General features: G+C 36.0%; 1 protein-coding gene across 1 annotated transcript; it reads right to left on the bottom strand.

The window, feature by feature from the left end:
- Positions 1-3446: 3446 nt before the first annotated feature.
- LOC105993821 (protein SET-like) lies at positions 3447-4312 on the bottom strand. Its single transcript, XM_013027189.1, is given in 2 exon segments — positions 3447-3757; positions 3760-4312. Coding segments are annotated over 2 exon segments (864 nt in total).
- Positions 4313-11290: the final 6978 nt, after the last annotated feature.

The following is an 11290-nucleotide window of genomic DNA, read 5'->3' as shown; positions in this document are numbered from 1 at the left end:
GCTCTCCATTGAAGCTAAATTAGTTTGTTGGTTTGTTCTTGTTCTTTCTTTCCTCTCTGGCCTTCATGGCCCTGTTTGCTGTGTTAGTTTATTTTTTGGTTGTAGGCCTTTGTAACAATTGGCTGCGTGCACACCACTAGTGCTGCAATATACTCCAAGATTCAACCTCTCAAAATGTAGCTTCTCAATACATGCGCAATAACAATATGTGTGCAAATAAAGGAGGTTTATTCATAAAGGAGCTAAAGAGTTAGACTGAAGTTTATAAACATTTGAATTCACCACAAGGGGGGAAATTGCCATTTCATTTTCATTTTCAGCTTGATTAAGAAGAACCTTGTTGGTTTCACCCAGTGAGGAAGATTGTTTTAGATACAAAGAGATATGATAGAAAAGAAAATGCCTTGTTTGGGAGAAATTAAGTATGGATAATTACTCAAGATACTATGAATATCAACACATATTTCTCCATTCATAACCATTTCTGATATCCCAAAGAAAGAATTTAAATGTGAATAGCATTTGTGTGACATCATTTTAGTAAGTTACTCCCATTTATTCTGCTTAAGAGAGCAAATTTCTTTGGTATTGAAGGGTGCATGCATTTAGTTCTGGAAAATCCAGTGAGGTACATAGGGATGAATATTGTTTGAAGGTTTCAACCTTGCCTTAAAGACTCCCTTCCCTTTGTTCTAAGAAATCATGAGCTGATGTTGAGAGCAAAAGCCCCAGCATGTCCTTTATGTGGAGGGATTTTTGACATCCCTAGTACTAAATGGGGAATAGCAATTCCAAAAATGTGCAGTATGCTGTATCTGTTGCTATGGTTGGTTTATACAGTCCACATTTCAGAAAAAATGAAATTATCAATTTCACTTGTTGTTTTTTCAAAATAATCTGTTTATATAAATTGAGGTTGTATATAAAATATTTTCTTTACAAAAAGGAATTTGAAAGGACACAGCTGTTTTTCCTAGATGCTTTCCACTTTACTTCCCTATAATATATTTAAATTGCATGATAAACTTTAGGTTGGAGGAAGAAATGCAAGCTAAACTTGTTTGTTCTCAGGATCTAAATTTACTTGTCTTAGTAATGTATCACATGCCAATAGATTGCAATACAAGAAGATTATAAACTGACGGTTAGATGTTAATAATGGTAACACAAAACATTAAGGCAAGTGACATTTACATAAGTATCTTGATCTTAATACATGTAATTTACATATGAAAATTTAATCACTATAGAGATAAACAGCTGCAATGTTTAATTAAACTCTCCACACAAAATCAGCCTGCAAGAAGTAGTTTGTCACTGCTAATTCATCACAATTCTCTTAAGTATTCTTTAAAATAAAAATGCAAAATAAATGACTCTTATTGATAATTTAACTTCTGCTTACTTTGTATTTTAATTGTATCATCAAAGCCTGTTGAGAATACGATAAAGATTCTAGGTTCATTTTCATTCTGATTAGAAGGCAAACATAAATATACAGAAAATAAATGTATTTGTTTATAAACTTAAAAGGGTCACCAGCAAAACAGCACAAATGATAGTTTAAGGAATTTTAATGCTGAACTAAGGGTAATGAAGAGATGTGACTATTCTTCTCAATGGGGCTCTTAAAGAATGTATTACAGACAAATTTATGCCAACATTAACAGGAAAAAAAGGGAGAAAAACCTGCTATGTTAGAATAAATACTATTTAAAAATCCTAACTGGATTTTGTGAGTAAGAAAACAACAACAGAAGAGATAGGTTAATGTATAAACTGTGTTAAAACATCTTTAGATTATAAGATACTTTAAAAGGCAGATTTTAATACTGTGTATCTTATTTGTATAAGCAAATATGTTTATTTGTTCATTCATTAAAAGATAAATGCATATTGTGCATTAAGGATAATGGCTTACATTAGGTAGAAGGTGACCTCGTCAGATATATTAACTTTCACTATGACATTCATTTTATACTCATAGTAAAGCGAAGGATTTCAAGTATTTAGGACAATGTTTGAAAACTCCATTTTTTTTGCATGTAAGTTCAGATGGTTGAATAGGAATATAATTAAAATTCACATCATTCATGCAAATAAAGATAATACTGAATAGGACTTGGAAAAGGGATAATTTATTTCCTAAATACATGATCTAAGGTATCTACTTCCAAGTTTCTATCACTTGACTATTCTAGAATATAAAGTTGTGATTTTAGTGATTTCCTCTCATTTTAGGGGCACACTACAAAGATCCTCAATGGATGCTCAAAGTCTTACATTTTTTCCAATAGATGTATAAGTTTAGGCAATGTGTTATAACACAATATCTGAGTGTGGTCTCTCTTCATGCAGGCTCAGTGCTTTCTGATACAACATATCACCTTCATCAGAGACCAGGTTTCCTGGGAGCTGGAGTAGGGATGGAGCTCACTTGTGCAAGACCCTGATTTTAATTCCCAGCACCACACACAAAACAAACACATTTTCTGTACGTCTTTCACTCACAAATGTAATGTATTTTTCCTTCTTACCTATGTACACTAGTCATATACAGCGACCATAACTTTTGACGCATGAGACCCAATAGAAAAACTGGCATGCTTTACTTTTTTGTGTGTGCACACATTTAGCTTTATTGCAACAAAGCAACTTGCACACTTTTAATGTTTAAAACTCAGGATCATCTTTCCTTTCCAGCGAAAACAAAAGAAAATTTAAAAAATAAATGAACAAAATTACAATAGAGAATGTCAATTCCAAATAAGATCCTACAGGGTCTGTTGATTCTCCTGTAGTGCCAGGGCTCAAGTCATCATTAGGAGAGAATTTTATTTTAAGTGTCATCTTAAACTGCAAGGATGTCTGTTAAACATCACAATTACACATGCCAAAGGAGAAGCCATGTTGTCAAAATGCCCACTTAACCCACCCAAACAACTCAAACCCACCCTTTGCTGACCTTCTAGAACCCCATTTTTTTTAAAGTTTATTTTTTTTTCTATTTTAAACAAGAGAAAGTAGACAGATACATGTTGGTAATGCTAAGTGTCCATATTCACATAGACACAGTGTAATCTCTGAGCCCAATATACAGAGGAAGGAGGAGAAAAGCTAGAATCTATGCACTAGTACACAGGGCCTGTTGCCTCCAGCAGAGCAAAGCAACCAGAGACCTGTCTTGTTTTCCACAGAGCAGGTGGCAGTGGTGGTGGTGTTGATTCCGTACGGTTTTTGTTGAGTCAGAAAGGGATAAAAATGAATTTAGAAAGTTGTATTCTGAGCAAGGTATTCCCCCCCAAATAAGTTGAGAACCGTGGTGTTTTGAGAAAAGAGACCTCAAGAACAGGGCAACTGAGCACAGAGGGGGAGAAGACAGCAACTTGCTCCCAGGAACTGGAGAAAATTAAGAAAAAAAAGTTGGAATCCATCAGTGTTTTCTATTAGTCATGTTCTTCATCCTCCTCTCCTTCTTCCCCTTCATCAGCATCTTCATCTTCTTCCCCTTTATCCTCATCCCCTTCTTCATCAATATCTTCCAAACGTTCCTCCTCTTCTTTATCATCATCATCCTCTTCCTCTTCTCCCTCCTCATCATCCATGTCGGGAACCAGGTAGAACTGCAATGGGTTTGGCCAGATGTCGTCTTTGATGACCTCTCCCAACTCGTCTGTACCAGCGTCTGAGTGGTCAGCGAACCACGTGAAGAAGCTCTCTGGTACCTCATGCTGCCGCTTCCTGCTGCCTTTATTCTTTGACTGGAGCGCTTTGTCAAATCCTTTCCAGACTTCCATTTGATTTCAGTGGACTTTGAAGATGGATCACCGCTCTCATTCAGATGAAATTCTTTGGAGAGAACTTTATTTTTAAAGTAAGGATTTTCATCAAAATAAAAATCTATTCTGCAACCTGATTTTATATCTACAAATTCTGTCACTTCAACTCTGGTCAGGTAATGCAGCGCCTCCTCCTCTTCCTCCCCAAGCAGTGCAGACACTTGTGGATGGTTGACAAATGTTGTTACCCCCAAATTTGGGATTTTGGCGATCAGTTCTGACCCCTTCTGAAAAAACGGTTGGCAGAGTTTATTATATTTCTCCTCACTGGCTTGTTCATTAAGTCTGTTTATTTCATTTTGTACTTCATCGATATGTTCAATTGCTTCTTGCTGTTCTTTTTCTCCCTTGGGCAAGCTGGGAGAGGAGGAGGCGTCCACCGGCTTCGGGGCCGGACTGCGCTGGAGAAGAAGCCAGAGGGGAGCCCTAAGCTGCGGACCCAAGGCAGGGAGCGAGAGGCGGGAGAGTGGCATGTTTTTCTTTTCCAGTCTTCACACTTTCACAGATAGAATATGATTTGTTACCATACATCTTCACAATGTATGGTTTATTTCTCTTCTTATTAATATATTTCTGTGTAATTCTAGAAACCAAGCGTATCTAAGTCAATATGCATGCACTTTGGAGTCATATTAAACAAAAATTAGTTTTAGCACAAATACTAGGATATCACAAACAAGACAGACATTACGTGATTAATGACAGGGGAATGTATACTGTAAGGTTACACTGTACAAAATATGGATTCTTATTCTGAGCATATGTCTGAAATTATGACTTACTTAGAACAACATCTTAACAAAAGGCTACAAATTTCCATCTAATAATATAGAGTACATGATTCTGGGTAACTATCTATGGGGAGGAATATGATGGATACTATTGTACTGTTATAAAAAGGAGATTTTCAATGTTCTCTCTCTCTCTCCTTTTTTTTTTGTAGGTCGTGTGGCCTGAACTCTGGGCCCAGGTGCTGTCCCTCAGCCCCTCAGCTCAAGGCTAGTGCTCTACTACTTGAGCTATAGCACCACTTCTGGCTTTTTCTGCTTATGTGGTGCTGAGGAATCAAATCCAGGGCACTCTACCACTGAACCACTTTCGGAGCCCTTTCTCTCTCTCTCTATCTCTCGCTCTCTCTTTAAATGCTAAGGACAGCAGGGTTACAGTTACATAAATCAGGCAAAGAGTTAATTTCCTTTTGGGCAGTATCACACATGCCCTTGCTCTCTTTCAGTTTTTCTCTCTTAACTTACCCACAAGTTGTACTGTTCATTTTCAACATGGATGAAAATTGTTTGTTTTATGTCAGATGATATGCTCCTATAGTCTTTCTGTTTTTCTTTCCTTCTCTGAAGTTTGAGGATAAAATTACCTGACTTTAATGAAAGACACAAGTCTAAAATCAAGTAGAGGTTTTTGAATTCATTGGAGATCTAAAGTAATTTATAAAGATTAAAAAAACTTGGAAAATGTAAACGGTAGCTTTACTTACTTATTTGCTAGGTACTATTGAATAGTCTGTGGCTAGACTGAACCCTATACCTACTACTTTTTTTTATTGTGAAAATACTGTACAGAGGGGTTACAATTACTTGGGCAAGATAATGAGTACATTTCTTATCAAGCATTGTAGCCTCCTCCTTTGTTTCCCCATCCCATCCCTTCCCATACTCCCCCTTCCCCCCCACCCAATCCTCCCGTCCCCTCCCCCCTCATCAATGTTGTAAAGTTCGTTTTCAACATAACAACTTGTACATCTCATTGTTGCAATGGGTCCACCTGTATCCCTAGTTAAACGATTTGTTTTTCCCCTTCCCCTCCACAAATTATACCGACATAAAATACAGTGAAAGCAGGGGTTATAGTGTGGGGGAGGGACATAAAAAGCAACAAAGAAATAATCTTATAAATGTGTTAGAAACAATCGCATGAAAGAAAAAAAAACATTTGAGTACATATCTTAAGGTTCATTTCCCTAACATCATCTTATCTGACCTTTTCTGCTTGACTCAGACATATACTAGATATTGCAAATAAGGGAAACCATGGGGCCTATGTTTCTTTGGGCCTGGCTTACTTCACTTAATATCATTTTTTCCAAGCCTTTGCATTTCCTAACAAATGGGGCAATGCCATTCTTTTTGATGGAGGCATAGAATTCCATTGTGTATATATACCACATTTTCTTGATCCATTCATCTACTGAGGGCCATCTGGGTTGGTTCCATATCTTAGTTATAGTAAATAGTGCTGCAATAAACATAGCCGTGCTGGTAGCTATAGTGTGGTCTTGTTTGTAAACATTTGGGTAAATGTCCAAAAGTGGGATTGCTGGGCCATAGGGGAGCTCTATGTGGAGTCTTTTGAGGAACCTCCATACTAGTTTCCAAAGTGGTTGAACAAGTTTACACTCCCACCAACAATGCAGTAAGGTTCCCTTCTGTCCACATCCCCTCCAGCATCTATTGTTATTAGAGTTCTTGATTATAGCCATTCTAACTGGAGTGAGGTGGTATCTCAATGTTGTTTTGATTTGCATTTCTTTTATGGCTAGGAAGGTTGAGCATTTCTTCATGTATCTATTGTCCATCCTTCTTTCCTCTTCAGAGAAGTTTCTCTTTAAGTCTTTCGCCCACTTATTTATTGGGAAGTTGTTTCTTTGAGGATTTGTTGTTGGGGGATTTAATTTTTTGAGTTCCAAGTATATTTTAGATATGAGACCCTTGTCCATTGTATGGCTAGTGAAGATATTCTCCCAATCTGTAGACTTTCTATTGATCTTGCTAGCTATATCCTTTGCCATGCAGAAGCTCTGCAACTTCATGCAATCCCATTTGTCCAACATTTCTTTGATTTGTTGTGTTTCTGGGTCTCTATTAAGAAAATTTCAGCCTGTGCCAAAGAGACCTAGGGTTTCTCCTATTCCATACTGTAATGTTTTCAGATTGTCTGCTTTGAGTATGAGGTCTTTGATCCATTTGGAGTTGATTCTGGTGCAGGGTGATATATAAGGATCTAGCTTTAGTTTTCTACAAGTAGTTAACCAATTTTACCAGCACCATTTACTGAAGAGGCTGTCTTTATTCCATTCTATGTTTTTAGCTCCCTTGCCTCCTACTTTTTTTGTCCTCATCCATACACACTATTGGATCAGTAATAGTCTATGAGATGTTTCGTCAAAAGAAATACTTTTTAAATAAGTTTTGCATACATTAAAGAATATAAAATCACATTGCAAATTCTTGCATTCCTTAGGTAGCTTCCGCCTCCTTTTCTCTTGCATTTGGTTGAATCCATGTAAACATTCTATATTGTATATCAGATCACTGCTTCAGAGGAATGGCTACATCACTGGACAATTGCAATATCACTGTACCAATTGAAACAATTATAAATACTTTATGCTGTCTTTTCCCCATTGATTAAATGTAAGTCATGGGGAGAAGTCTTTTGTAAGAAATAGAGCTTATCTTACCTTCACTGTTCTGCACTAGTGAGCCAAGCATTACAGCTGCCCATGTTGTCAAAGTGCCATAAGAGAATTTAGAAGAAGAGGAGCCAATAATGTAGTCAGTCTCTGACATTTAAATAGATGTTTTTGCTGTTCTGTTAATTAATCATTAACTTTAGCCTTAAAAGTATATATTTCAATAGTAGAAGGAAAAATGTTCCCACCATCAACGCCGCGCTAAAGCAACCCTGTGGTTTTATAAATATATATCTCAGACTTAGAGAAAAGATGAATCCCACAGGACATCTCTCCTCTCCATCCATTTATGATGTCAGTACGAGTCTGATTAGCTGCTTACATTGGAAATTATAGTGGGTCAGTAAGATTAATAAAAGCCTTCTTTATATAGACATGTCCCCATTGCCTCTGTGCTTTCCCGGGAATTTGGTTTGTTTTCTGACCTCAAAAAGTAATGCATAAAGGAAGACTATACATCAAGAGAAGTTGAGATTGATAGTTCATCTACTGATGTTTTTGATATTGCTATTTAATAAGAGAGAAAAAGGTTAATGGAAAGGAACTTAACTTACTTTTGAATGGATATGTATATAGGGTCTAGTTTCTAACCTCAGTGAACTTGATGAAAAACATTTTGGTAGAACTGGTTGGACTGCAATTTTTCCTAAGTGGCAGAGTTCCATAAATTTCTCATTTTGTAATATTGAGTCATTCCCTGTTAAGGCACAGAAAAGGTATGAAACTGAATTAGGTTTCCTGACTCATCCATCATAGTGTTTTAGTGCTAGAGAAAGCCCTTGAGACCTAGTCCCGTGTTTCAAATTGTGTTCTGTGTCACTTCTGGAATCCCTGGAGTGAGCTTTCCAGTCAGTGCAGAGGGGGAAAGAGTACTCTAGTTTCTTATCTTTCTTACTTTTTGTCATATCATTTCATTTCTATGAATAGAAATAAAGACTTTGTTTGGTGGGGGGAAAGGTTTGCCAATCACTAATCTATGACTGCCACGTCCATTCTACAGTTGAGCAAGTTAAGTTCCAATGGATAAACTTTAATGAGCAAAAACCTGTGACTAATTCACAATAGAAATATTTCTAAAGCTAAAGGATAACTCCCAAGCCCTGATTTCAAGTCACAGTATTGGCACATAAACAAAAAGGAAGACATTAAAAATTCCTGGGCTGGGAAGATGGCTCAGTGGTAGAGCGCTTGCCTTGCATGCATGAGGCGCTGGGTTCGATTCCTCAGCACCACATAAGCAAAAAGAAAAAAGCCGGAAGTGGCGCTGTGGCTCCAGTGGTAGAATGCTAGCCTTGAGCTGAAGAACTGAGAGACAGTGCCCAGGCCCAGAGTTCAGGCTCCACGACCCGACCCAAAAAATACAATAAGATAAAAAATTCCTTATCACCCAATGCTGGGATAGTGGATCAGAAATCTATCTCTGAAGCTGAGGAGGAAAGGACAGGAGGAAATCTTGAGAGTAAGTGCTTCTCTCTTGGTTTTGAAGCCATGCTATTGCAATCAGTAGCAATGTCTATGTGCTCAGAACTATAAGTTAGGATTTTTAAAAATAAATTCCTCATAATGCACAGCAAAGAGGTGGAAAAATGAGCATGGGATTCTTCATCTCATAGAGACCATCTCTATTATTTTATGAAAATAAAATAATAAAAATGAGTGTGCAAATGTGTTATCAAACAATGAGTTTTACCATGAAAAAATGTTCCAAATTTGCTGCAATTTTCTCAGACAGCAAATGAATTTCAGCAGATAAAATTCTGTTATATTTTATATATTTATATATTTTTTGTAATTATATATTACATATTTATGTATATTCTGATATATTTTCCATATCTACTTAATACAGATGCCAGAGTAAGTGACAACTTTTCAAAGCAACTAGTAGTATCAAGAATTATTAGAACATGTTGGTATAATGGTCTTTCATGTCTTACAGCCTTTACTCGTATGACAGTTGTTACTACTGAAATAGAGTCACTAAGTTTAATCTCTTACAACTGGTGCCAGGAAGTCATGAAGAAGAGTCCTCATGCATGTTTGTCTACCATGGGAGCTGCTCAAAGACTTCCTCAAAACTACAGCAGCTATCTCCATCAATGGTATATTACTCATACTCGTAATAAGCCATATACTCCATGGTCTTTCAGTCAAAACTGATTATTACGGACATTTCTCTAACATATGCATTTCAGGTTGCATTCCTTTGTGATTCCTAAATGATAAGCTCCTTGTTTTGAAGAGCTTAATTTAAGTGGATGCATGTTTGTCTGAGTATAAATAGAGATTATAATAAAACTTTTTCCTAGAGTTATCATGAGAAATAAATAAGGTTATAAACGAAAAATGTAAGAGACTCCTTGACATATAGGACATTTCCAATGATTATTTCTTATGATAATTGACAATTAAAAACTTAGATCTGTAACATTTCAAAAGCTGCCAAATGAAGAAATTTTAATGAGTATTGAACTCATTTGTTATAATATAAAAATTCCACAATTTCCAATTAGTTTACAGAGAAAAATAATGAGTGACATAAGGACATATGGAAATTTACAAATAGCCTTTGCATAAAGTGTTGGCTATGTTTTTAAAATGGATGTAATTAAATAGAAAGTGAAAACATGGATTCATTATTCTATATTTAGCTATACATTCCTGCAAGGTGGATTTTTAAGTTCTGACAGACAGCAAAACAAATGATTAAATAAACTGAATCAAGAACTATTGTATCATAGTGTTAAAAAGTATTGTGAAAAACAGTTTAGCAAATTCTGTCACTTAGATATAATTAATAGAGCCAGGCATAGGTGGATCACACCTATAATCTTAGTTACTCAGGAGGCTGAGATCTGAGGAATTTAGTTTGAAGGTAAGAAAGTCCATGAAACTCTTATCCTCAATAAACTATACAAAATCAAACAAACTGAAGTAGAGCTATTGGCTCAAGTGGTAGACTGCTAGTCTTGAGCAAAAAAGAGGCCAAAGGATAGCACCCAGTCCCTGATTTAATGCCTCAGGTCCAACACCAATGCATATAGATAGATAGATACATATATACATAGTTATATATGTTTACATATATACATAGTTATATATGTATACATAGATATGCATATATCATACATACATATATTCATATATACACACACATACACACAACTAACAGCCTTCAGAGTAGGGATCAAAATATTTTGTACTGTTAACAGAAATTAATAAATGATTTAAAATGTTATTTACTTTGTCTAGGTATTGCCAGATACCAATTTCTCATTTTTGTAATCCTATTTATTTAAAAGGCTAAAATGTGGAGAACCATGGTTCTAATATAGCCCAGGAAGAAAATTCCTTGAGATTTCATTTATTTATTTATTTATTTATGTCAAGGCGATGTACAGAGGGGTTTCAGTTACATAATTAAGGTAATGAGTACATTTCTTGGCAACCTTGAGCATGAGATTTCATCTCCAAAATTATAACCAGCAAAAAGGCAGTCTATGAGTATGGTTCACATGGTAGAAAGCTAGCCAAGCAAGCACAAGGCTTAAGGTCAAATTTTAGAAATGAGCATAGAAAATAGTCTGGGTTTTGTATTTATTTTACAATAGACAAATCATTATTGGTGTTATGCTCTATAATTTATGAATATGTAATAATTAATTTATAAATTACTATCTGGGGTAGATAATACCATATTAATGATGTTAGAGAACATAGGAAGTGAATAGTCTCTCTTTCTTTCCTTTGGCAGAACTTGGGGTTGAACTTAGGACCTGTTGCTTCCTAGACATTTGTTCCACACATAAGCCACAATTTCAGGCCATTAGCTCTGAGGATTGTGATTATGATTATGAGTATGACTGGTCAGTACTGGGGCTTCAACTCAGGGCTTAGCTGTTCCTGAGCTTCTTTTTTGCTCAGTGCTAACCTTCTACCATTTGAGCTACAGTTCCATCACTGT

Source organism: Dipodomys ordii, unplaced genomic scaffold (genome assembly GCF_000151885.1).
Source record: "Dipodomys ordii isolate 6190 unplaced genomic scaffold, Dord_2.0 Scaffold5, whole genome shotgun sequence".
In the NCBI taxonomy this organism is placed as follows: Eukaryota; Metazoa; Chordata; class Mammalia; order Rodentia; family Heteromyidae; genus Dipodomys; species Dipodomys ordii.
Note: the sequence above shows the minus strand (reverse complement) of the source record. Positions and strands in the feature narration are given on the sequence as shown.